Genomic DNA, 27,101 nt, shown 5'->3' on the forward strand with positions numbered 1-27,101 from the left:
CCGAAAGTGTACTCCGCCTATCTTTCCTCAAGGTTCGTTTTAGAGTTCTTCGATCGCGATCGGTGAGCTTCTTGGGTCTACCAGCGTGACTCTGAGGGTTGGTGGTGGCGTTCTTTTGGTAGTTTGAAAGCACTGTTGAAACTGTTGATCAAGGATGGTTCAGTTTCTTTGCAATTTGACCCATTGTGAGCCCAGACTTCCTTGCCCCAACTATTTCAGCCCTCTCCTCGGATGTCAGGGATCGTGTCTTCACGATTTGGTGTTGATGGGAGACGGTGTGATATTGTATTGAACTCTTATTTGTAGCACTAGTACTTCAACACACAGCTGTATTTACAAAACTGTACGTAAAATTTTTGGAGGGCACTGTACAGTGAGACAATAATATGTATGATGCTACCTTAGGAATCATTCTACCTGATCACAAGAATATGTATGTGAAAAAGGAAGGTGAAAATGTTTTTTACAAGTTAGACCACATGTTTTTTGAAGATTCAACATATGATCCGTTCACGACAAGGCTTATTGAAGATTTTGCATAAAATCAGAAAATCCAAAAGGGGTTTTCTCAGCTAGGCTAAAGAAGTCATTTGTTTTTTGAGCTGTTGCAAGTATTTGTGTGTTGAAACCTTGCATTGGAACACATTGCTCCACAAAATTGTTCAATGAAGTAGACATATGTTGCATTTGATCTAAGAGACAAAAAACAATCAATCGTCTTGCAGAAGACTTCTAAATAAATGTGAATGACTTACCTTGACATTGGGTTTGCACCACGGGGTATGTGATCGAAATTTGATGAATTCGAGTGTACATTTGTTGAATATCACTCATAAAGTGGATCATGAGATCGCAAAATTCAACCTGTGTGAACAGAGCTTCAGTGATTGGATAATCAGGAGTGATACTCTGGAGAAAACAGACCATCGTATGCTCATGGGCTGGGAGAACGTGGGCGGCGGTCTCGCGGGTGGTGAATGAAGAATTCATCTTATCTAGGGTTTCCATCATGATGTCATTCATCTCTTGTAAGTTTGATTCCAAACGGGTAGCAACTTGCTGCGAGTTCGTCTTGTTGACTTGTTCAAATTGCTGATTGTTGGTCTGTACTTTGGACTGAAAGTTGTTTTCACACTGTTCAAGATGTGCATAAAACATATCCAAAGTGGACATCCGCTCGCCATGAGCTTTGTTCGACCTCCTAACCAAAAAATTGGATGTGGTGCCGGGCAGAGCGAGAGTGGTCTCTAAATCTTGAAGAGGTGATAGCACACTGACAAATTCAAATGTCAGTCTTCGGCGAATCTTGGCCCAAACGTTTTGGGGGCGCCTTACTTCAATACATCAGCGGCTCCTTCGAGTGGATTTCGTTGTGGAAAGGCAGTTGCTAAATTGGCTGAAAAAAGAACAAAACCCAGTTAGCCCATGAGGTGGTGAGACGATTGCATGCAGATATTGACAAACCTAAGATTACGCAAGCCAAAGATGTGAGAGTAAGACTTGAAAACATTTTGAAATCCGTGTGTGTTGTATTAAATGATTGACGAAATTTTGCGAAAGAAAGTTTTGAGGTTATAGTGCAATGGGCCTGACGATCCAAGAGATTAAAGGGGAGGGTATCACATTATTGATAGTTTACCCCCAAGCCCGCGACGGTAAACTGTAGTCCAATACCGAGGGTAGAGAAGTAACCAAGTACTGGGAGAAATCCCGGGCAGAGTACCGAGCCCGGAAGGCGAGAGGAGAGTGGCTTGTGGCTGACGAGCAGAAGAGGAAAAAGTTTTCCTCTCTCTCCTCCACAGTCGCCAACTCATTTCTCTCCCCAGCTTGGTTATTTCTCTCTTTCTATTTTCTCTTAGAATTCAACGCTCGAAAATAAATTTAGCACCCGCCCACCGACCCAGGGGAAGAGAAACCCTCCTCGGGTTCTTTGTTATCACCCCGAAAGGATAGGCATGACCTGGTGATAGACGTCTATCTCCAGGAGCCTGCCCCTTCGGGGCACACCCCCACACCACCGCATAGTAGATTACACTACGTGTTGGTTACAAAGAACTCATAGGAGAGCATCTCCTACTTTGGAACATATGTTGAGTTTGACTATAGTAACAAACTTAACAACCTGAAATTAAAAGATTTCATACACTCAATACATTCATACCCGAGTAGTAGTGGATATATGGGCTTTTGCAGTTTACTTGTCACTGACTCACTTGCATGATTGACAAGATCGAAGGAAGAACCAGAACCGAGAGTTAATATCGAGCCTTGCTGGTCAGAGGAATTTATACCCAGTCAAGGATCACGGATCTCTTCGAAAGACTGGGATTTAAATCACTTTCTCCTTACTGGTTCAAACAAAATCCGGATCACTTCAAACCGAGTGACATCATTAAGAAAACCTCGTATAGTTTACAATCCAAGAATGATGGGTTGAATGAAAACAAATGAAAGTTAAATTCAAGATTAAGGACCACAACGAATCAGGTAGGGTCATAGTTCAGTTCACCTCCATGAGATCGGTTCAACCTATGAAGAGAACACGAATCACGGGGGGGTGCATATCGATGGCCGCGGCCTCAGCTTCAACTGGCTTATGACACTCGATCTGCATAATTGATGTCATTTCTAAAAGACCTTGGAGTTGTGCTCTTAACGGTTTGGGAGGTGGTCAGCAAACTGATGTTGATACCTGCAATTATCTTATCTCACTTCAAACTATTCAGTTCAGAAAAACACCCATCAACATTTTCGATACCAAGATGCCGTCCACATTAGCTTCATTCCAATCCGCTCCTATGAGCCGTTCGAGCACTTCTTCAAGTTTGACAAGTTTAGAATCAGATCCACCTAGTACCACACTAAAGAAGCCATCTATTTCCGCCTCTTCGTCAACCGATCAAAAACCAAAGATCACGCCGCCAACATCACGATCCTCCAAAACTAAAACTCGTCCTCCTCTTCCTTATCCTACACCTGATATCAAACCCTCTATCAGCAACACTCCTCTACTTTCAACACAACATGCCAAGCCTTCCAAAAAGACTTCCAAGCAGATAGTGCTCACTTCATCACCATTTCCCAACTTTCCACATCCAACATTATTCGAATCACAAGAAGTTTGTAAGATCTTGAGTAACCTTCATGGTGGCACACCAAAGCGCCCTGAGAAATCGTCAAATCAAATCAGTCCTAATCCCAAGATCAATAATTTAGGAACAGCCGAATCATGCGGTGAAGTTTCAAATATACTTGAAGCTTTAATCCGTACGATTTTAAGTCAAAACACTTCAACATCTAATTCGAATCGTGCTTATTCAAAAATAATAGAAAGATATGGAAATGCCAATTTTGAAGATATTAGAAAATCAGGAATAAAAGAATTAACTGAAACCATTCGAGTTGGTGGTTTAGCAGAAAGAAAATCTAAAGTGATCATTACAATCTTAAATCAAATCATAAGTAAGGGTGATGGTATCTTATCACTTGATAAATTAAGATTAATGAGTGATGAACAAGTAATGCAAGAATTAGGTCAGTAGGCCATTTGATGCTTGATCTACACGTTTTAGAAATCATATCATTGACTTCCTCTGGTCTACTTCAGTTGAATTTGATGGGGTAGGTATCAAGACTGGCGCTTGCGTTAGTATGTTTTGTTTGGGACGTGATACCTTTCCAGTAGACACGTACGTCCTCTCACTTTTCAATCTTATCAAGTGTCATGAAATTGATCTTAGCTCTTCGATCACTCACAGTCACGTTCATCGATTATCCAAATCACTAGGTTGGGTACCACCAAAAGCCACTCGAGACCAAACGTTTTTCCACCTTAACCTTCAACTTCCAAACGATCTTAAATATGCATTACACATCCTACTCATTCGCCACGGTCAAAGCTGCCGACAATGCTCCCCTACATCCAAAGCACCAATTAATCCAACTAACAAATCCAAGAAAAAAATTGCGGGAACAGAGCTTGAATGTCCATTGACAAGCTTCATGACGAGTAAATCATGATCACTCCCTTTCAAAGTCGGGTGATTCCTTTGGAGATGGTTTGTTCGACCTGTCATTGCATTTTATCACCCAATTGTGACAACGAGCCCATATTGTTGCGAAGTTTGCAAAGGTTTAGGGTACCCATTCTCAATTGGCACGCTGTTGTCATTGTGTTCCCTAGTGTGATACACAGGCTCGACAGCAATGTATACGTGAAATATGTGTTCTAGTTCATTTCTTTAATAACAGCCTAGATTTGATGCATGATATACTTCACACTAACTACCTACAAAACAATCACGAGAAAAAAACTCTCAACATGGGTCCATCTGAACTCTATTCCTTGTTCCACTTCTATCTTTATGAATCGACATGTCACTGTGACAATAATACATGATTCCAATCTAAAAGAATCATCCGAAAGTGCAAAAACAGAGCCGAAACGGTTTTATATTACTTATATGGCAGTAGAAATGAAATGCAAGGACGAATTTTGTAAAGTAAATGTATGTCTCAGATAAGTCCATCACCATCATAAATAAGCTACATTAGCCACCGCGCTCAATAACATTGGATCTGTCCAACTTGGTAATTGAGTATCGAGACGTCTAAAGAACTTCATCCCTGGTCCCCCCACCCCTGTCCCAATCCAAGCATCAGGTTTTTCTTGTCCTTCACGAACACGTTTTGGTTTGGCTCGAGCCGGGTAAAGTCCCATTTGATCTAAGCCACTGAAGTCTATTCGTAACATCCCTTTTCGCTGATTCAACAAGGCCTTCTCATCTGAAGCAGGGATTGAAGGGCGTTGGCCTCGAACCATCTGTTCGTTTTCAATAGCGATATCAAACTCGCTTTGATTGAGAGCGATCGTCAAGTTCAATGTCCATCGATCAACGCCAAACGCGCTCGCTTCTTTGATGTGGTGGCGCTCTATGCCCCGTGCAGGATTCTTGGGTAGATCCCAAGAAACGACATCGGCCGTGAAGGCAATGACAGTCCAAATGATGCCTGGATGATCGACCGCGAATACTAATGTTCGATGGTGGTTGATATGATCCAGCTTGTTATGAAGAAGACTGATTTTGAATGTATCTGTCCACGGAGAGACGTATTGACTCAGCTGTCCGCCATCAGTAGTGATCATTTGATGATCATCTGATATCAGCGGTATTTGATAAGACTTGAGAAATTGAGAGACAGGATAAATGATGTCCCAGTCAGGTATGTCATCATTGATAGCGTTTAACATAGGAGTTTGCTGCGAAACCGCCATTACGTCCATGGTGTCTTTCACTAGCTCGTAGAAACCAGGTGCCCGATCCATAGTTGCGAGATGAAGACTAAATGTAGGGGGAGTAGTGGTGATATTCTCCATATGAAGAATAGGAAGACGTTTTGGGTGATCTGAGTCAAACATCGCCCAGCTATCTCTAGTAAACACCAAGACCAAGATTGCGCTGACAATGGTCGCCAATAGGATGAAACTTCGCAGGGCGCGTGTACTGAAGCGATGCGAGAACGGCAAGGCACTTGCCAAGATGTTGAAGCCAACGCCACTGACGAGTGAAGCTATGATATGATCGACGTGCGGCTCATGACCTATCCGTCCACTTAGTGGTACAAACAGATCGAGGAATACCAATATACCTTCGACTCCGAGCAAACAGGGCAACACCTATTAGACTCGTCAAATATCAGCCAAACGTAGACCTGGTTGTCTATTCCTGAGACACGGAGAAAATAATGAGAAACTTACAAGTACGACGAGGTAACTGGGCAGATGAATATGACCATATTTCCCACTCAACGGTGCAAACACCAGTTCATTCGTTATCAACCCCAGCAAGAGTGATCCTAGTCCTAGAGCTGGTAGATATGCAGTGCCGATGTGAAAGAATGCGCCTATGACTGCGAGTATGCCATAAAAGGCCATCAAACCACAGAAAGTGGCATGTGCCAAGACATACTCGCGTCCAGGAGTAACTAATGATTGTTTCTTGACCAATTTCGAAAACAGGTATTGAACCGAAAGAGCACCAACAAGCGAAGGTGGTGCAAATAAGGCGAGTGGTAAAGCTTCATGACGATACCAAGATAACGGTTTCTGTAAGACGGTGGCAGTGACGAAAGCTACTAGATTGGGAACGATGATCGAAGCGAGAAAGGAGCCAATGCTTGCAAAAAACGAGAGCAGATATACTGTCCGATTACTCGAGTTCACATTTCTTGATACCAGAGTTATCGCAACCACAAACATGGTAAGGTATAGCTGAAGAGCCGTTGTCTTGGAATACATGAAGAAGGCGTATCCACCAAAGGCCGAGAAATAAACAGTCGAAGAGCTTCGTTCTATGTTCGTCAGATCAGTTGATTCAGCCGATAGGTGCTTCAATAATGCCATGGTATTTTCACCCATGTGTTGAATGACACCTTTTTCGATCTTTGAAGGTATGTCTTGTCTTGTATGATAAAGATACGAATTCTGCATGATAGCCATGTCAAGACCAGTGAGGTTGCCATATTGTTCAAATTGCCGGAAGTCGGTGCTATATCCCCATACATCAAAGTTCAAGAGAAATGATAAGTCAAAACCGGCAAGCGGAATGAACGCATGATATGAGACTGTAAGACTCTTCGTACTCTGACGCAATCAGTCCTGTATGAAACACCTCAGTAGCGATGATCGTACCGAAAGGACGAGGTACTTGAGAGTACGCGCGTATCATCTACAGTGTCGAACAAAACCGCGATAGACATCAGCCTGTTGGTCTTCGCATTGGTTCCTCTTCAATTGAATATACCTCATGTGAAGTTGCCTGAAACAAAATTTCTTGCTGGTGACATGAAATGGAATGCACAGTCAGCTGAACATATGATTGGACCATGTTATTATCTTATCAAAGCGACTCACGCCGTTGGTTCCACACGCTTCACTGAAGTAATCGAAAGTTCAGAGCGGTGATATGCATATATAGATAGATACCCAAAGGATCTCGAACACACGTACAGGTTAATGACGGCTCGCACACTGTGACCAGCCCAGAGTGATTGTCACCATGTCAATTTGGTCAATATGGTATAAATGCAATGATCAAAATACATCATTGGAAGTAAACTAACACGTCTTTGAGAGGATGCTTGGTGATGAACAGATGACTGGCATCTTGCAAAGATTCCTCTGCGCCGTTGAACACTGCAAAAAGAAGACTGAAGATTAGCGCTGAGCTATACCTGCCAATGGAAATAAAAATATATGCTTCCAACGTACAGAACACAATACTGTTGTGAATCTTCCATTCAGGCGATTGTGTGATAATGCGTATGGCTTCGAGCAAAACCGCAACGCCAGCAACGTCATCTGCCGCACCTGGATGGATACGTTTTCAGCGGAGAAGAGAAGTCCGCCAGTTTACGATTCAGCATGAGGTAACATCCGAGGATTTGAACGGCTATGATTCGTACCAGGAGATGGTAAAGTACTATCTAAGTGAGCATTTACCAAGATGGCATTTTCTTTCGATCTCGGGATGGATGGATCAGAGATCCGAACGATTATATTCGACAATTGGAAATATTTTTTCCAAACATGCTTCAAGAGTCAAATTGTGAAAAATAACAGTCAGATCTATGGATTGAGTGGGCGTTTGGGTCTTGCATTGGATGCATGGTTGAAAATTACCCTAGCCCCAAAGATGGCGAATGGTCAAGCAGATTGAGAGGACCAAGGTTGACTCACTTTACCCATGAATTCAAATAAATGCGCGCCATCATCCTGCTGATGCCATATCTCGATCTCCTTGGTGTCACCGACCTTTTTGGCGTCCGCCTTCAAACCCTCTAACAAATCCAAAACATATTCCACTGTTTCAGACATTTCTTCAGTACCAACAATCCGGTATCCGATCGTGTCTGCAAGATGATGTATGTATGTATTGGCCAAAGCCTCAGAGAAATATAATGGTGAAGTTGGTTTTACAGCGGAGATAGGATCTGGTAATGGCAGCGGATCGGGTAAAGCATATCGAAGGTAGGTCGAGATGCATGCTAGACTGCACAGGAAAGATGATCGTAAGAAGAGAAGTCAAGGCGATGGACGTGACACAATCGAATCTGAACCAAGTCAAAATGCGCGAAGACAACTTACATGGCAAAGGTAGAGACGTATAAGCCAAAGCTTAACCAGGAGGAACTTGTCTGATACTTGACTTGTGAGCTCCTTGTAGGCTTGGTGATCTGACCCGGTTTTCGATCGATAGACGCTCCACCATCACTTCTTTCATTTACGTTTGACATCCTTCAATCATGTGCGAATCGAGGATGGATTGTCTTGATGCTTGCTGAAAAAGGATAGGTAACCTAAATTCGATTCTGTTCAGGACGTTCAAAAATCACAACCGGTTAACAAGCCGGCCAAGTATCCTTGTCTCAAAGTCCGCTGAATTTCTATACAGTTCAAGTCAAGTGGATGAAAACTCAGAGATTGTAAGGTGAAAGACCAAGTGACTGTGAAACGAAAGAGTGGAAGTTATTGGATTGGTTGGTTCTAAGTATGAATGAGTCGATCGTTCGAGACTCTCACTGACAAAGTGAATTGTTCAAATATCAGTCTAGTTATAGTACTGTAAATATTTCAACCAAATTGCATCCAAGTTATGTGAATTTATCTCAATCAATTCAAAACGATTTTCGAATCTACGATGTTAAGAATCAAGATGACCTCAGTCTAAACAAAACATAAATCTCAGATCTACCCGTAACCCTGAGGACGTATGTACGCGATCCTCATTCACTCAGTCAAAGATACAGAACTATTGAGCTATCAAAGTGGGATTCAACTTACGATGCGTGATTCGATGTTTGAATGCTACGGTTAGCAATGTGATTTGAAATGGAATCAAGATGAGAAGTTTTCAAAATTTTGATACTTTGGCCTTCCGAAACTGACAGCTGAGATGTTGTTCAAATCTATCCTATCCTTCTCTAAGATCGTCGCGAGACAATTTGAATCAAAAGATCTCCTTGTAGATAAAGATTGAGTTGAAATGAATCGATTACAGGTCAGGAGTTGAGAAATCAAGTTGATGTGCTCTGATTGATAAATGTAGATTTGAGACTGTAAGTAAAGATTGAGTTGAAATGAATCGATTACATACAGGTCAGGAGTTGAGAATTCAAGTTGATGTGCTCTGATTGATAAATGTAGATTTGAGATTGAGGTGTTGGCAAAGTTGGCAAGCTGAGTTTTGTCAGAAAAAACTAACGGCAAGTTAGTTATTTATTGAAAGGTTCATTATTAGTCAGGACCCTCTCTGGGAAAACCATTTGACTGTTTTTCCAAAAAAGGAATTCAACAATTGATGAGTAGTCAGAGGTCACTGCAGTCTTCACAACTTTTAGAGGCACGCCAACCTGTGAATCTGCGATCGGAAAGACTAGGAAAGATAAGGATGGATAAGGATGCAACCCATGTTCCATTTGAATTCAGAATCACATATCCACTTTCTAATTTGATAGTCTCAAAGCGCTCTTTTAATCTGCCCATCAACATAAGCTTAAATACACTTACGACCAAAGCAACCGCTTTAATTCTCAAAAGGAAGAAAAAATAGAATGATGGATTGCATTAAGATCTTTAATTTATAGAAAAAATGTTCTACCCAACACAACTGAAAGTTTTATAATATAGCAGTAAAAAAAAAGTCTGTCAAGAATAATCTGAGAGATAGTGACTAAGATAAATCGTAGTAAAAAAGAGCAAAGTATTGAAAAATGAAAGTAAACAAGAGTGACATGGAATAAGATAGCAGTAAGTTTAAACAAATTCTAAAAAAAAGGGCAAAAGGATTAAAAAAAAGACGATAAGAGATACAAAAGAGGATAACGACAATGAGGTTAGGATCACCATGTCATATTATTTTCGGTGTAAATTATATATATGTATATATATGTATGAAAAACGACAGTGAATCATGGAGCAGGTGTGGCAGTTATAACAGGCGCATCAGCAGTATTTGTACCTTGACAAAACGGACCGGTAGGGGCTGGAAGACCACCGGCGTTCCAAGGATCAGGGTATTGGCAACCGTCGATTCCAACCCACCAGCCTGACTGATCATTTTTATTGTACCACCCATCTCCGGCTGCAGTGGCGGTGGCGGCGGCTGGAAAAAGATTGAAGCTGGGTTGCTCTGGTGTTAACTTCTTGATGGTACCAGTGGCAGTATATAAAGGTAAATTTTGTGCTTGATTATACATTTGGTTTCCACCTTGAAGAGCGGTAATCGAAGCGGGAGGCCAAACGGTGTATGGGGCCAGTTGAGCTGCATCGATGAGACTCGTAGTGCCATTACCACCAATCTGATTTTCGGCGAAGGGCGGTGTCCATGGCTGTAATGGTGGAGTAGTACCTTGTTGGGTTGCTGCCCTGGCACAGCCTCCTAAACTAGCACGCGCATCACGTCTGATCCAACCTTCTTGAAGGCCTAAAGAATAACTCCAAAGTGGATTAGGTATCAATTTGGATTTAGTAGATTGTGAAATCCTCCATGTCCAAAAGAAAGAATTTTGCATTGCGTCTTGTGAAGAATCGGCTAGTGCGATTAACGATTGCTTGAGAGCAGGTGACCAGGTTGTATAATCGTTCCAGGACGCACAAGAGCCCACAACTGGGAAATGGACGAGATCAGGTGTGTTGACATTGGGATACGTTCCATCGAAGCGAGATCCAGATCCGATATTATTGAGCCATTGTCCACAATCGTTGATTGCCAATGAGTACTCCCCAGCAAAATTGAAACCAAAGTCCGCATTAGTTTGGTTAAAGCTCTTGGCCCAATAAGTACAGGGCTTGTATGCGTTGTAATCCATCGAATCATTAGATTGTTTGTCAAATGAAAAGTAGGGATGAGTATCGAGTCCTATCCGGTCGGCGCCTTGCATAAAACCTCCCCATCCAAGATGACCGGCTCCTGTTCCAGTGAAACCATCGTGAATAACCATCATTGGTCCTTTACCAAGACCGAACCCTGTGATTGAGCGCATCATGTCGTAGACTTGTACATAGCTATTGAGAGAGAGTCGTGTAAGCGATTATTTGACAAGAAGAGAGAATGTTGAACTAACAAGGAGCGAATCTGGGTTGCGCCAATCTTTTGAACAAGTGCCTCGTTCAAAACCGAAAACATCGGTACCACATTTGTATACTGAGGTTGTGAGACAAATTGGGTGAGGGTGCGGATATAATTCAATGTTCTCTGTTTGATTCAAGATCAAAAACGAGGTTAGTTAGAGGTCATACAAGTATAATGACAAAAGAAAAGAAAGACGGACTTGAGCGTTCGCGACACCCATCAAACCTATCAAGAAATTGATGGTACCGAGCTTTCCACTATGATTGTAACCATTTTGACTCCCAGGCACTGAATGTAAATCAAGATTCACCCTTAGACCGTATTTACGAGCCCAATTCAAAGCCTTGACAAAATATTTGAATGCGACGCCTTCTAAGAATGGTTCACCACTCCAAGTTTCAATCATCCACCAACCAACAGGAAGTCGAACCCAGTTCAAACCAGCAGAAGCGATATCAGCGAAATCTTTCTCAGTGATGAAAGTTTTATAATGCTCTTCCATTGTGGTTGCAAGTTCAGATCCGAGTGCTTGAGAAAGGGTCCACTCGTCTACAACCGTCGGGTTGACTACGTTCGGGTCGTTGAATTTTTCAAAAAGATAAGGTGTGATGAACGGCTCGAGAACGAACCAACCACCAAGGTTGACACCATAAATCCTCGAATTCGAGTAATCCCACGGTTGGTTCAATGGCGGCGAAGTGTCCTGACAGCGTGCGGTATCATTGTAAGGGATTGAAACCCAAGTACCTCCGAGGGTATTGTTGTAGATAAAACTTGAGCCATCCTCGGTCTGTTTGGTTGGACATCAAAAGTCAAAGAAACCGTAAGTGATCTACAAATCTAGAGATAACGAAAAATCACAAGTGATAAAAACCAAAAACTGACGGTGATTTTATCTCCACCCACTCCCCAAAGCTGAGCAACTTTACCATTGGCAGTACTAGTAACAGCTTTGCCGTTTGAAGCGTCACTGGCCGAATTCGATTTTCGTAAGGCGACATAGATACCAATGGCAATAGCGAGAAAGATAAGAAGAGCAGCGACGATCAGACTGATGATCAATTTCTTTCGATGAGCTGCTCGCTGTTGTTGTAAATTTGAAGGAGGGTCTCGTGATGATGGTTTTTCTACGCTAAGATTTGGACTTGGATAGGTATGTCCCTCCCCCTCAACTTCATCATCGTATTGGTAAAGCCTAAAGAGAAGTGAAGTGAGGTGTAAGTATAAGGAGATTGACTAAAGGAGAAGGAGAACGGAAGAGTTGATTCCTACATGCCAGTTGAACTTGTTTTGTTGATCCAAGGGGACTCAGTACCGATTCGAGTTAGATCACTATCAGAACCAGATTGCCATGTGGCTCCACTATGTCTTATAAGTGGTCTCTGAGGGTAAACTGAAGGTGAATGAATTGAAGATAAGGCAAAGCTTTCCCTACTACCAGGGTTTAGTGATGGATTAGAAGGTGGATAGAGAGGAGTATTGAAATTAGATTGGTCGGGTGAAGATGACCTATAGAGTTCATGTGAGTAATCCAAATCAAAAGATGATTGATTTGGTGAAGATGAAGTAAGATGATCATTAAGCCTATTTCCATTTTGATAGTGCTGGTTACTAGGGTCAATCGAACTGGAGAATTTTGGGGGTACAGGTAAGTTTGATGATGAAGAGGATGGTACTGCTAATGATGTGGATTCGGCTATTGGTCAGAGATAATCAAATTCAAATTTTAAAGTCAGATTCTAATGATTAACAGAGTGAGTGAATTGAACCATGACCAAATCAAATCACAAAGTTCAACTTCAAATCCAATCAATGCCCTCATCATTCTGATTGACAATTGCATATTAAAGTTGGGAGATTAAGCAAATCATTCAATCTGCTCAATCCGCAGATTACATACACTCTAAGCCAAATTCCAAGATAGCCAACAAGAGGATATATGTGACTCTGGCTTGTGAAATCTGATTGATTATGTAAGAATCATCTTCGAAAGAGAGCATTTGAAAAGTGTGAAATCCTCAAGATGAAAAACTGGAAATCATCAATCCGAATTTGAAGATTCAAAGCACACTCAACTGAATCGACTCTGATGATGTTGCTGTTCCTCTATCACTGGACTACCATTGGTTTCAATCAATGGAATGAATGATGGTGATGAACTTGGATTAGTACCCCTACGATTGCCACGTTGACGTCCATCTCGACTAGAAGTAAAATCATAACTGCTCGACATCTTTCAGTAGTGAGATCCTTGGAAAAGGATCGATCGATGCTTCGGTCTGAGGGTCTACACAGCAATCAGATGAACAGATCCACTTGAGCCAAACTTGCAGTTAGCTTCAAGCGTGTGAAATGTTGAAATTCTAGTCTAAAGTGGTTGGTCTCTGTTGATTTCAAGATGACCGGTAAGTCGGGTCGAGTGATAGAATCGGTAGAATGGCAGATGAAAATTGAAGATCAATTTAGAGTGAATGTCGCTCGTGATTTGGGGTATCTCTACTTTGAATTGGGAATACAAAACAGTTCTGTGTCAACTTCACTCGCTGTGATCATAACCATGGGGTAAAATGGAGTCCTTTCTTTCACTTTGAACTTGAACTACATTACAAAGGAGTGGAAATGAACAAAAGGGTAATAAGAATGAACAACGAACCAAGACGCAAAGGAAAACTTTGAGTTTTCCTAATCACCTGACCGAAAGAGGGGTATCTTAGTGAGTTTGAATCGAAGTCCTTTGGTGATAATCGCTAAAGTAAAAAGATTGTTTGTTTGTGATCGAAGGGATAAGAGCGAGCTAAGAGAATGGTATGTGTATGCCAAGCAGGAGTACCGAGCCGACCGACAGAGAGTGAATGCGATCAGTCCTAAAACCACCTGTACCGGAACGATCTGAGCCTATAGGTATGTAGCGAGAATTAAAGTTCGCCTATTACAAGAACATTCGTAAAACGCATCCATGGATACAACAAGCATTAGTATCACCACTACCTCGCTTCCAATCACTGACCAGTGACTGCGACGTACCAAGGATGTTGAGCTCTTCCTGCAGTCTCGGTTTCACTCGTCACACCTGTTATGGAAAAGATGGTGGTGGTAAGTGAGGTCTGCTAGGATGGACTTGCAGGGTTATGATGAGATGACAGTTTCAAAGAAGAGAAAATGATTTCGTTGCGAAAAAGTCAAGGACACAAAACGAAGGTCAGAAATCAAAGTGGGTGGTGTGGAATCCGCCCCCCCACTCTTTTTATTTGCGTTTCTTCTCTCAAGTTCTGTTCGCTACGGTTTAACTCTCTGTATATGTCCTTGTCTAAATTGACAACACACAAATTTCAAAATCATCCAACTTTACAAACTACAGCCAGCGCTGTAATTTGATATCACACATCAAATCTTTCCGTACAACACAAATCCTTGAGCATCGACAGAAACACACCCATCAAATTCAAGAGTTACTCATCAGAGTCCCACGCTATCGCTCTGAGCCGGTGAGAGCCGGTTGTATGTAGGCCCCAAAGAGTCAAGACATTTGAAAAACTATCAACGGAGGAGCGGAGCTGAGCGGAGTCTCACGCTGCTTGGTAGCTGCGGATGTACAAAGCTGAAGTCCCTCATGACTCGTGAGTCGTGATGACCTAATACTCTGCAGTCGTTATGAATTGAAATCATTCTTTCAGAAATCGAAACAAATGCCAAGGATGTCCCTGCGGTGGTCCATGTCGTAGATGATAACAGTTCTTGGCCGAAATCCCGAAAAAACATTGACACAGATCACCAGGAATTGGTCTCTTGAATGTGTGAGCCACATGGTGAACTTTAGAGTTGCAGCCTGCCTGTGCAAGTCTAGGATCTTCCATCTTGCAAAGCCTCGACAAACAGACCACTTGATTGCACCTCTTGTGCTCAGAGGATAATCACCATTTAGAGCATACCTAAACTCAACAAAGTCCCTCGATGACAACAAACCATGGTTTGGCCTGTGAGGGTAATGTGATTGGGGTGGAGAAAATTACTGTCCTTACAAATCTTTTCCACCTATTTGTGGATTTTTGTGGACGCAAGAAAATTTTTGTTTGCCTCTTGAAGACGCACAGATCTATCAAAAAAAAGAAGAAACCGAGAAATTCTTGTTCAGGTTTCTTCTGAAATTCAGAATTAAGTATCATATAGCTTTCGATGTATTGGAAATTGTGTACGGAACTCCTGCAAGAGATATTTTGTCGATTGTCCATGAATGGTCAAGCTGGACTAGGGGAGCTCCCGGTATTCTACTTGCACTAGTCAGTCACTGATTCGTGTGCTTTGACTCGTATAGGCCTTTTCTTTCGAACAACGCCAAGCTCTTTCCGTTTGACCATACATCAAAGATCACAACCTTTGGCAATTTCATGCCATCCCTTAGCGGAAAACTCACAAGGAATATATTGACAAGAAACACACTAGATCATCAAAACTCATCACAGGTACCACCAGAAACCTTATCGTGGGGATTCCAACTTACATCCATCAGAGTATAATGTGAAATCTCTTCCTCATGCCTCGCGAACCGAATTTCTCATAGAAAATCTCATGTCTGTCTCTCTCTCTATCGCAGCAATCGATTCTAAATGGGTTCCAACATTTTTCTCACCGAATGATTTCCATAGCCTCTTTATTCAGATCGCGCTCAGATGAACGTGAAGTTGAACACGAAGGGCCGATTGTCATTGCTTTTTCAAACCTGAGATATGATGAGAGTCTAAGAACGGTCGATCTCATAGCACTTAAATCATATCGTTTCGATGAAAAAAATTATCCTGACTCCCGAGATACAACTGACTTGGATGTCATCAAAGCCTTACGAGCTCAGGATGGCCAAGGTGTGGTAAATGACATTGACTCTAAGAATGGAATGCAAGGTCCGTTTTGAAGTTCTGAAGAAGGGTTATCATCAACGTGTGTGTAAGAAGTCAAATCAGACCGATCATATTGCTTTGAATTACCAGATGGTATTTAATCGGATTATTGATTCAGTCTATCTGCTTAACATTTACGTCAGCTGATTGGAACCCTTTAAATTACTTTTGTTGCCTTTTGTACAAGTAAACTCAATGTAGTATAAGGTCTATAAATCTATCTGATACGTTAACCAGTGAGGAAAAATGACCCAGAAAGAGATGCAGAACAATAACTATCGCAGATGACGAGGTAGACTTTCACGGGAAAGCAAAGGATCAATTCGTCTTTCATCACACCTCCCAATAGACTCAAGATCATTTTGGTAATCACAAAGATTGGAGATCTTAAGAAAATATGCACAAGAGGTCAAATGGAGACGCCACATCTTTGGATGGATGTCAAAGTTTTTTAGTCCACAAGCGCATGTTTACCTATGAATTATCAATCACAAGGAGCTAGGGCCAGGCGAAACAAAAATACACGGAGAACAACTTATAGGCGTGTCGGGCAAGAAAGTTTTTATGTGAGATACACTTCGAGGGAGAGCAGCGCAGTACAGAGAAGGAAAAAACAGAAAACAGAAAACAGGATCGTTCATCGTATCACATCAAAATCATTCAAGTTCATAAGATAGATTCTATAATGTGACATGAGCAAAAGGTCAAAAAACAAAGTCAGCATGTATAAAAACAAAATACGAAATAATAGATGATCTATAACAAACCATGATAAAATAAGAAAAGTCATCAAACGATTTCGAATCTCAATCCTACCGCTCAAACAGCATTCGTGTCCTGAAATGCAAAAGTAGACAACAAGAAGAACAGCATTCGTGTCCTGAAATGCAAAAGTAGACAACAAGAAGAATACAAGTCAGGATCCAAGAAACATACATTGAATTGAAAGACTAAGACTTACTGATTTCAAGTCTTTGTCATTCAAGGTATATAAAGAAGATCCATAAAGACCGTTGAATCCACTCAGGTAGGAGTTGTAAAACGTATTGACAGAATTTGGACATCCGAAGTAAGAACTGCAAGTACCCCATTGATAACCACTCCCGAAGTAAGAGTTACAAAGGCCAGGAAAGCCATTGTTGTACATAAGGCTATTATAATAATTGTACGTGAATGGCATACCACCTGAGAAATAATTGTTGATACCACCATAACACTTTTCTTGAATGGATTTCTCCTTGATGTTACCACTCGCAACAACCTCCTCAATTCCCGCTCGAGGACTCAAAATAGCAGAAGCATCAAGACCAGAAGATCGGGTAGGTAAAGCTACAACAGTCTGCAAGACACACAACAAAGTTGAGAGTGGGAGTGCAAAATGCATGATGAGATTGGTTGAGATTGGTTCGTAAGAAAACTTTATAACTAATTGAAGATTTTGATGATAAGAGTTGATAGTAAAAGGTCGTAAACCTAGCACAGTTTTAATAATAAGACTTTTGTAGGGAAGAGTGGATTGGATGAGGAGTGAGGAGGACAGAAAAACGAGCCTTGAGGTGCTGCTTTTATAGCTAGCCGGGACCTTTCGTCGCGTTGAGTGATGAGGCATACCTTTCACTCTCGTGATTCCCATTCTTCTCGGTGCGCTCTAAGCCGTGACTTGAAGAGCAGGCCTTCCCACCGGTGCTGCAAAAATACCCCTTCGGCCTACGACATCTATGTATGTGATATAAACGAAGGAGAAGATCTACGCGGTGAATTTTCTACCAGTGTTCCCGAACGCGAGGATCAGGTATGTAGACAGAGCACGCTCCTCATCCAACCGATCGGTGCGAAGTATCCACCTTTGCCACCGCTGGTGCCAAGCAAGTGAAAGTTGAAGGGAAACGTATGAGGCTGTGTTGGTCAAAATGTGATCTGGGCTCACGTCTTTGCAATCAAAGTAATCAAAACACACAATGAACAGCGGTAGAGCAAGTAACTTAGAGCTTCTCATGACATCTAGGGTGCCTTCTGACGATGACGATAAGCAACATGACCGCTGATTCCGGTGATACTGACCGTTATTGAGGATGGACTTTTACACACGCGTGGATGAGAGAAAGCTCTGGTTGGACGAACGATTTCAAAGAAGTGGTGCTCACGATTTCCATCCAGTGATGCCCTCAGATATGACCTTCAGAAACCCTAAATGGCAGCTGCAGTCGAGCATAGATCAACCAACAGATGCTCATCACATAATGCTGTGCGTGGCCATCATTCCTTGATCAAGAATTCATACACCACGGGGTAACTTTTCCTCGGAATACGAGCGAAAAGTTGATCGTGTCGAAATCTGGCCAAACACCGGCCAAAATTCCAGTGTTTGACCAGATTTTGGCTGTAGGCCGGGTGGTCAGCCTGGCGAGAGGTCGACCAGTCTTTTGGCGAGCAGAAGACGGTAAGAGGAAATGTCTTCAAGGAATGTAAAACCGGAGGCTGTGAAGTTAAGGTTCAGTTTTCACATTTGCCTCCATAGATGTGGTTCTAGCCATCCCTTTTTTATTCTGACAACGGGAGAGCTCCTAGAATGCATTCATTGGTCTGGGAGCTCCTCCCCATCTTCCTCGACATTGATGCCTTGACCCACAAGGGGTGGATGGTGTGGCTATGGGAGGGAACACAGAGGTTCCCTTGATCAGCTCCCCAATGATTGGCAGCATATGAACCTGTCTCAGAGATGGTCTGTAGACTGTCAGATGGCCCATCTGGTGGCGGTAAGGCAATCTTGCCTTTTGACCGCCATGTCACTGACCATCTCCCACCATCAACTGTACCTCAGCCAATGTGTGAATAAATTTGGAGTCTTGAACCACGGTCTGATAAAAGTGCAATGTGCATGAGTGAGCTACGGTCCTACAAAGTGTCTATACTAAAAGCTCTGACCTGAAAGGAAGGTACAGATTTCAAGATAGACATGATTAGTTTTATCTATCAAATGCAATAGGATCTCTGGGTGGCTAAAAGAGCAAAAGTTCTCTTTCCCAAGATATGTATTCACCTGATAAAAGTGCAATGTGCACGAGTGGACTACCGTCCTACAAAGTGTCTATACTAAAAGCTCTGACCTAAGACAAAAGGGTGGTTCAAGTAGGCAATTTACGGCCAAAATTAGGAATTTGAGTTTTGTTTGGTTCCTTAAAGTTATACGTATAATCTTAAGGACGTGAGCCAGCTCTAGAGGTGGCTTGCGGTTTTAATTTCAAGATTTGTCCTTATGAATTTTACAACCTTTCCCTGCTTGCAGCAAAAAAAAGCGCTTAAAAAAAAGGAGCCGTTTTTTTTGGTTTGTGCCTTGTGGGTAACGTTTGTTTTTTTCAAGTTATATTTTTTTTCGCTTGTTGTTCCTGACTTACCGGCTACTCCGGTGCCGGTAAATCCTATGCCCCCGGCACTTTTGGTTGACCTACGTAGCATGATCTTTGTTTACATGCTTTCCTCCTTCCCTCACCTTGGACTCCTCACGCTTCAACACGTCAATTAGCAAATTGTCTCAGGAATCACACGACACGGCAAACAGGCAATCAACGTACCTTCAGGTCTCTCAGCAGATCTTTCAACCTCATTTGGGCACTGTTTCTGATTTAAATCGTATCATCTAGAACGTTTGACATCAACATCAGATAGGTTGGCACTTTTGATATCACCTGAAGTTATGCACAGGGGCCGCATCAATTAGGTTGTATCATCTAGAACGTTTGACATCAACATCAGATAGGTTGGCACTTTTGATATCACCTGAAGTTATGCACAGGGGCCGCATCAATTAGGTTGTATCATCTAGAACGTTTGACATCAACATCAGATAGGTTGGCACTTTTGATATCACCTGAAGTTATGCACAGGGGCCGCATCAATTAGGTTGGGGCTTTCAATATCACCTAAAGTTACGCACAGAGGCCGCTTCCGAACTCGGATGCTTGATTTTTGACATATCCACCATCGTGTTTGGTTCTAGATTATTTCTCAATTTCGGTTTCACTTGCGCAGTTCACGCCCGGTTTGAAGCTGATATTAACCACCCGCTTTGTCTTCATCATATAAGCGCTTCTTGACAAGATCCTTTTCTGATCGTGCAACCCTCCTTGCTTCCTCTTTCTTGTCATCAACAATCTGGCCTTGGTCTCGTGATTTCATCCTTTTTAGATCTTCACCTCCGGTTCCCGTCCTCAAATAACTGCCTTTATTTGCTTGTGACTCTCCCCTTGGTCTTGTGATTTCATCCATTGTAGATCTTTGCCTCCAGTTCCTGTGCTCAAAGAACCACCTTTATTCCCTTTTGACTCTTGCCTTGGCCTTGTGATTTCATCCATTTTGTTTCTTTGCCTCCGGTTCCTGTCCTCAAAGAAGTGCCTTTATTCGCCTTTGACTTCAATTTACGTCGGTCTGCCAGCTGTACTTTCAACAAATAGGTAGGTGATCTACATCTTGATTTTATCATTCATAGGTATCTGTACAAAAGGTCTGACTTGTGTGGTTATATTTCTTCTACTCTCAGTCATCTGCCATGCACATGTTGCCAAGATCATCACCACGTCGCTCTCAAAAGGATGCGTGTCACCCACACCAAATGAAAGCTCAGATCGCGGCGGACCTGGCCCTCTCTGGCCATGTCGTAGTGTCCAAGGCCAGTGCTGCCGCGATGAAACAATCCCGCCTGGCGGCCAACAAATGAGCTGAGCGAGCAGCTAGCGCAAGTAACTCAAAACGCTCGAACATGGACAATCCTGCTTTTGAAATAGTGGATTACAAAACTATTGTTGCTTACCTCGCCAAACCAAATGTTCTCAACTCGCTATTTGGGGGGGGCATCCAAACAAAAGTGACGGGCTTGCCTAAAAACCCTTCTGAACACTCTAGCTATCAAACTCAACAACAACTACAATGAACGTCACAATTCAACGGATATGCACTTGACCGGTCGTACACTCCTCCTCCGTCTTCAAAGATACAAGAGTAAGTATCAATCTGTGAAAACTCTCAGCTCAAAGACCGGGGCTGGTCTTGAGGCAAAACAACACGCACGAGGGATTCATACTATGGAGGCCTTGTTGGAGTTGATGTGTCCTTGTTATGCCAAAATGGATGGTCTATTTTGGGATAAAGGGAATGTGAACCCGTTGGGAATCCTCGACAGTGGCCTTGGCGCCCAGGATTTCAATGACATTGACATTGGCGGCAGTGATACCACCGATGGACATGATAACGGCGGCGTTACACCTGGTGAGATGTGTTTTTTTAACATGTTGCGAAGTAAATATGAGAAAGATTTGCTTTCTGACATGCTGACTCTTCCTCTTACGTCGCTGATTGCTTAGGCGATCCACCAATTGGTAAAGTGATTTGACGATTGGCCAGCCCAGACCCCACCAAGGTTGCTCAGTTTCGACCCATTTTGCCTGCACCCGGTTCTCCTGTACAAACCCCACGGAGTCCTGATCCTCTCAACGTTCATTATCGGAATTTTTTGGAAAAAAATTTCAGCTTGCCACCTCCTACGCCTAAAGGACAAGACGATGCACACCTGACACTCCCAGCAAAAGGTAATTTTCCCAAGGAAAAAATGATTACATTTAATGCATTTTTAATCAGAAATGCTCATTTAATGCTGGATAATGCTGATTTGATGCTGATTTGATGCTGATCAAATGCATTTTCAATCATTTTTTGCTCTAAATGGATTCATTTTTTACTTGGGAAAATTACTTTATGCTGGTAGTGTGATTTTATCACCGGCTCCACTTGCAAATGCCTCAAGTCATGGGCAATCTGCCTCTGTTGCCATTAAATCATCTTCCCTTTTGACCAAAGGCAAGCACACCAAAAAGGCAAAGGCCAGAAAATTCGCTCTAACTGCAGAAGAGCGCGCCTTGGACTCCAGTTTGGATGATGAAGCAGGACCTACAAAAGCCGCCTCTGCGACTCAAGCAGCTGCGGCCTTGAGCTGTGCCCGGAACTCTCTCTTGCCGTGCCATGGACCCACTCCCTTCAATAGATCCATCCAATGTGCATGTTAAATACCAATAGCATGCGCTTGCTACAGCCATCCAACAAGCGAACAACACTAAACTCGAGGTCATTGCCAAAGCTCAAGATTGGCGCCAACATCTTGACAAAGCAAGAATAAAAGCGGACGAGGCCAGAATCCAAGCCAAAATGGAAGATCACAAGTCTACCCTCAGCTGGACTAAAGAGCAATACTTTCTTGATCACGAAGAGCAACGCAAAACCAAATTGAGAAGGTTGGCTCAAGAAACCCAAAAAGAGCGTAAGGCCTTTGCTGAGAGATTGGTTTTGGAAGGAAAGACCCCACAAGAGCTGGAGGCTTTCCTTCGTCTTATATATCCTGAACAGGAAACCATGTGATTTTCAAGAGAAACTTGTAATTCACTCGCTAATGCAGTCTGTTTATCTTGGACCCGATGGCTGACTCTGAATTCCTGAACGCCTGCCCCCGGATTGAGGTAGATTCACCGCCTTGGTGACAGTTTCTTCCTATTTGTACTTGTGATTCTCACGTGGTTGATGATGAAGGCATATTTGTCTGTACTTCAAGTGCTCGCGCGCCTCGTATGCCTCGTCTTTTTATGTTCTTCAATTGATTGCTCAACTCTTCACAAACGACACGTGGCTGTCAGCAGTGATTCATAGCAGTGTTGGTTGGTTTGCGTCCGCCTATTTGTACTTCTCAATTTAAGCAGTGTCTGTTTGTCCTACTGTCCGCCTATTTGTACTCCACAATTTAAGCAGTGTCTGTTTGTCCTACTTGTACTTTTCAGATTGAGTGTTTGTGCAATGATGGAGTTTTCTCCTGGTCATCGTATTTGTACTTTTCAGTGTTTGTGCAATGATGGATTCCTGGATAGTTAAACCTTTTGTTTAATGATATGCTACCCCAATTTTGTTACACCATTTGTTTTGCTTTTCATTGAGAAAAGTGCATCAAAAGACTGTCCATCAAAATACTTGATTCTCTTGTGTTCCATTGCGAAAGGTCCAGCACCAAAGTCCCGTTTTGTTGTGAGACTATGATCAAGTGAAAACAAAGCAGAAGTTCCATCATCTTGTAATTACAGTGTTTGATCAGACTCAACAAGCCTCACTACACAGCTGAAAAGGCCAAACGGACATTTCAATACGGGAACATTTATATTCATTCATTGGACTCTATCAACCAAACCAAACAACTGAGACAACAGAATAATTTGCAAAAGATCAAACTAAATGAGATAAAGCACAGCATCTTACAAAAAAAGGATCATCAATAAACATAAGAGAATGAAACACTTCAGCAAAAGACAATCAATGAAACAATTAGAGGTCAACACAATCAGAGATACAGATCATAAAAGTTCAAGAAACTATTGGCAAGCCACCGCTCTGCCAATTATAAGCCACTGCATGTTCTCAAACACATTCATGTTTGGCCCTTCCTCTTTCCATTTTATCTAAGTCTGGCTGCGCAGCTCCATAAATACCTGCATATTCAGGTTCTCTCAAAACAACCTCGTCTTCTTCATCAATCCATGTGTTTCCTAAATCTTCCAGCATATTGTGTAAGATGAAGCAGGTTCGCATCCACCACAGGATGTGAACCATGTCACTCTGACTATTTAAACCAAGTCTTAATCCTTGAAGGGATGCCCAGCAAGACTTGAGGATGCCAATACAGTGCTCATTTCGCACTCGAGCCTTAGCTACACACCAATTGAAGCACTTGTTCCTTTTGACCTCCGCAGCCTGTCCTTTGTAGGAAGGCACTACAGTTTCTGAAGGAATGTAGGCTGAATCTGCAAGAATATATTCATCTAAAAAACTACATCAGAAATCGAGGACTGTAGACATCAATGAGAATTATTAGAAGTGCGTACCTTTGTCAAAATATTTTTCCGGCTCATTACACATGTCAGTCTTTGAGTATACAGTACTGTCGCAGCAGGAACCAGGCCAACCAGGGTATGCATAAGTGATTCGTCTGCTGGCGTCACAGACAATCTGTACATTGAGAGAGTACCGGTGTTTGCGGTCAAAGAAAACCTTGCCATCATGGCCAGGTCGCTGGAATAGGGGAATTGTAGTTCCATCAACAAAGCCCACACAACGCGGGAAACCATCTCTCTCAAGCACTTTGGAGATGGCTTTCCGTCTGTTGGAATTAGGCCATGAGAGATAATGCGCGCCTACATCTAAAAGTGCGGTGATGACCCAACAACTACAATTGATTACTGAACCACGACCCATCTTGTAATTGCGCGCAAACCGGCCTATGGAGGCCCCATTGCCATTGCTGCCGAGACGTTCAAGAGTGAGGGCAAGTTGTTTGATCACTGGTGGCTGTTGATTGTTGCTACATGATACAAATACGGGATGGGATTGAATCATATGAAGTAAAGCGTGAAAGCCCTTGGGGGTTGTTCGCATGGCCTGGCGGAAGCCGGTTCTTCTGCTTCGCAACATGTCCCGTAGGTCAAAACAAGTGGCAAGCGGAGTGTGTATTCGATTGTTGAGGTGCCATCTGGATGTTACAAGAGTGAGCAGTTAGGCCCACTGTTGTTCTTGATCAAAGAGTTCATTGTACAAGTTCGACAAGACTGGTTCGTTCTGGAAAATCATTTCCCCCTCTGTAGGGTTGTCTAGATGGGAGGATAATTCAGGAATGCGGATATCTGAAGTTACTTGAGCAAATACGTAGAGATGGGTGATTCCACGAATCACAGAGACCCTGTCAGAAACACAAGGCATGTGAGTGTTTGGAATAATGGTGAGGATTGAGAACAAAAGAGGTGATGCTATGTGTGGGGATATGTGTAGGGTAGGTAGAATTACAATGCTGATGCTGAAACTTTATCTCAATGGGGGAAGGGGACACATGCCCGTTATCAACTCAACAAGAATGAAAGCTCAACGAAAAAAAGACTTCAAAAAGCGCGCTCAGATTGGAAAAAAAAGGGGAAGAGGCATTGTGCCTCACTTTACAAGGTCATAAAACCAAAAAATAAGACCGTTCAGGTCACCACGATCCAGAATTTTGATGATTTGACAACATTAAAAAAGCAGATCGGGCCTCTGCTTCAGGTCGTTCACAATTCTGGACTTGAACTGCCCTAATAAATAATAAACAATCAGTCAAAAAGAAATAAGAGTGAAACTAGTAATATCTAATCTACCTGAAAGGAAGGTACAGATTTCAAGATAGACGTGATTAGTTTTATCTATCAAATGCAATAGGATCTCTGGGTGGCTAAAAGATCAAAAGCTAACAGGAATACAGCAGTTCAATAACTTGATAACAAAACAAAACAAAAAGATAAAATTGACTTACTTCTCTTTCCAAAGATGGGAAAGAGAAGTAAGATTGGGGAGACAGAAAACATATAAGTACTTCTTGATTCATCTTCAAAAACTTGATTGGGGTAATTGAACTGCACATCTTTTACCAGTACTAAAACGAGCACTCTTCTCTAAGACACAATCTCATTCTCTCATAACCTTAATGAAACGCACTTCCATATTGTATACTAACTCTGTGAGGGTTGGGTATTCAAAAGAATACTCAGGGCTCACTAAAAATGGCAAGTTGGGTTGGTAATTTTAGATAATTAAAGTTATATTTCAAATATAATGTATTACAATAAAATTATAAGATAAGAGAGAGAAAAGGGAAGAAGGGAACTGGTCTGTTTGGATAAATCCAGACAGACTTCAGTTAAATGACTCCTTAAAAGGAGGTTCAGGGGTTTAATTATAATATAATTGTTGAAAGCTGGATCCAAGGCTCCCCTTCAATCTTCAAGGTAACTGATTGAAGAGTGATATGGAGGTCACTAACCTGGTTGTAATAAAGTCACCAACTTGTAGTTATTCAAGAGGTCACTAACCTGGAGTTGATGTAGGTCACTAACCTGTAGTTGTTCTGTAGGTACACTAACCTATGAGTTGATATAGGTCACTAACCTGTAGTTGTTCTGAAGGTGACTAACCTAATGGTTTATTTATACTACACAAAGTTGTCCTGGAACTTTTCCACGAAGGTTCCAGAACACATTTTCCACAAAGCCAGAAAGCCAGAATACGTTCTGGCTTCCTGGACTTTGATCAAATTCCCACATTGCCAATCTAACTCACACCAATACCAGAACTGCTCCGCAACATATAGCGGTATTGGAGCGGTATTGGAGCGGTTTTTACACCGCTATATTGACCACTATACGTAGCGGTGGCTCCGCTCCGCCATCCCAAGGCGAGAAAACCATTAGCGGTCTGACCGCTCCGATATGGGAAGGGTCTGAGGGCACTTCAATATGCCTTTTAGCCCTTATAGCAGCGATATATAGCGGTATCGGAGCGGTAAAATACCTTCCGCTCCGATACCTTGTGATATTTTTTTAAAAAAAAATATCGGTCAAGTATCGGTGATCTCATAGCGGTTACTCCGCTCCGATACCAAAATGGGTTGAAATCCATAGCGTATCGGAGCGGTTCTGGTGTTGCTCACACATTCACCATCACAAAACGACCGACAAGATTCCCTGTTCCAGTACTCCACCAACACCCCCACACAAAATACCACCGCCAATCTTGACCCCTCTTACTTTCCAACTCTTGATCCTAGAGGCTGTCAGTTACAACATCAACCATCGATATTGTTCAAGTTTCAATCTTTTGGTCAGAAATCAACTCAGGCAGATATCGATCTCGTTCAAGATCCAACAGTCTATTTTAACCTTTTTTTGTATCATCAAATAAAACTTCATCTCATTATGATGTACTCGATTTGATTCTAATCGATTCTTCCAATCAATTAGTAAGACTTACTTTTAAGTCCTGATCAAACATTAATGAGATCAAGTTTATTGAAAACCAATCATAATTGGATTCTAATTGATCGGGAGAATCGATTAGAATCAAATCATCATATTCCAATCAATTCTCCTGATCGATCAGAATCAAATTATCATCACTTATAAGATTCTCACAAGATAGATCAAATATCCTAAGATAACTTATAAGTGAGAGTGATAAGGTGATCATATACTCA

At 42.2% G+C, this 27,101-nt stretch overlaps 6 protein-coding genes across 6 annotated transcripts; 2 read left to right on the plus strand and 4 right to left on the minus strand.

The window, feature by feature from the left end:
- Nucleotides 1-522: 522 nt before the first annotated feature.
- Nucleotides 523-1,510, minus strand: MELLADRAFT_105433 (uncharacterized protein; the record flags this gene model as incomplete). The annotated part of the gene is made up of 5 exons (XM_007408727.1): nt 523-692; nt 756-864; nt 925-1,201; nt 1,336-1,396; nt 1,465-1,510. The coding sequence occupies 5 exons, from the start codon at nt 1,508-1,510 to the stop codon at nt 523-525; spliced, it is 663 nt and encodes a 220-aa protein (XP_007408789.1).
- A 1,190-nt stretch (nt 1,511-2,700) lies between these two features.
- On the plus strand, nt 2,701-4,461 carry MELLADRAFT_77474 (uncharacterized protein; the record flags this gene model as incomplete). The annotated part of the gene is made up of 3 exons (XM_007408638.1): nt 2,701-3,534; nt 3,608-3,689; nt 3,759-4,461. The coding sequence occupies 3 exons, from the start codon at nt 2,763-2,765 to the stop codon at nt 4,018-4,020; spliced, it is 1,116 nt and encodes a 371-aa protein (XP_007408700.1).
- MELLADRAFT_77475 (aminopeptidase) lies at nt 4,428-8,418 on the minus strand (the record flags this gene model as incomplete). The annotated part of the gene is made up of 9 exons (XM_007408726.1): nt 4,428-5,677; nt 5,759-6,643; nt 6,914-6,935; nt 7,010-7,030; nt 7,123-7,195; nt 7,271-7,369; nt 7,465-7,591; nt 7,739-8,051; nt 8,147-8,418. The coding sequence occupies 9 exons, from the start codon at nt 8,293-8,295 to the stop codon at nt 4,535-4,537; spliced, it is 2,832 nt and encodes a 943-aa protein (XP_007408788.1).
- Nucleotides 8,419-9,599: 1,181 nt separating this feature from the next.
- MELLADRAFT_116147 (family 5 glycoside hydrolase) lies at nt 9,600-13,365 on the minus strand (the record flags this gene model as incomplete). The annotated part of the gene is made up of 6 exons (XM_007408725.1): nt 9,600-11,065; nt 11,125-11,255; nt 11,332-11,922; nt 12,018-12,327; nt 12,405-12,828; nt 13,209-13,365. 6 exons carry the CDS (start codon nt 13,363-13,365, stop codon nt 9,970-9,972), a joined length of 2,709 nt encoding a protein of 902 aa, XP_007408787.1.
- Nucleotides 13,366-15,762: 2,397 nt separating this feature from the next.
- On the plus strand, nt 15,763-16,299 carry MELLADRAFT_105437 (uncharacterized protein; the record flags this gene model as incomplete). The annotated part of the gene is made up of 2 exons (XM_007408639.1): nt 15,763-16,027; nt 16,262-16,299. 2 exons carry the CDS (start codon nt 15,763-15,765, stop codon nt 16,297-16,299), a joined length of 303 nt encoding a protein of 100 aa, XP_007408701.1.
- A 544-nt stretch (nt 16,300-16,843) lies between these two features.
- MELLADRAFT_62243 (uncharacterized protein) lies at nt 16,844-17,408 on the minus strand (the record flags this gene model as incomplete). Its single annotated transcript, XM_007408724.1, has 2 exons — nt 16,844-16,861; nt 16,986-17,408. 2 exons carry the CDS (start codon nt 17,406-17,408, stop codon nt 16,844-16,846), a joined length of 441 nt encoding a protein of 146 aa, XP_007408786.1.
- Between the last annotated feature and the right edge of the window lie 9,693 nt (nt 17,409-27,101).

The sequence above is a fragment of the Melampsora larici-populina genome (assembly GCF_000204055.1).
Source record: "Melampsora larici-populina 98AG31 unplaced genomic scaffold MELLAscaffold_13, whole genome shotgun sequence".
Lineage (NCBI taxonomy): Eukaryota > Fungi > Basidiomycota > Pucciniomycetes > Pucciniales > Melampsoraceae > Melampsora > Melampsora laricis-populina.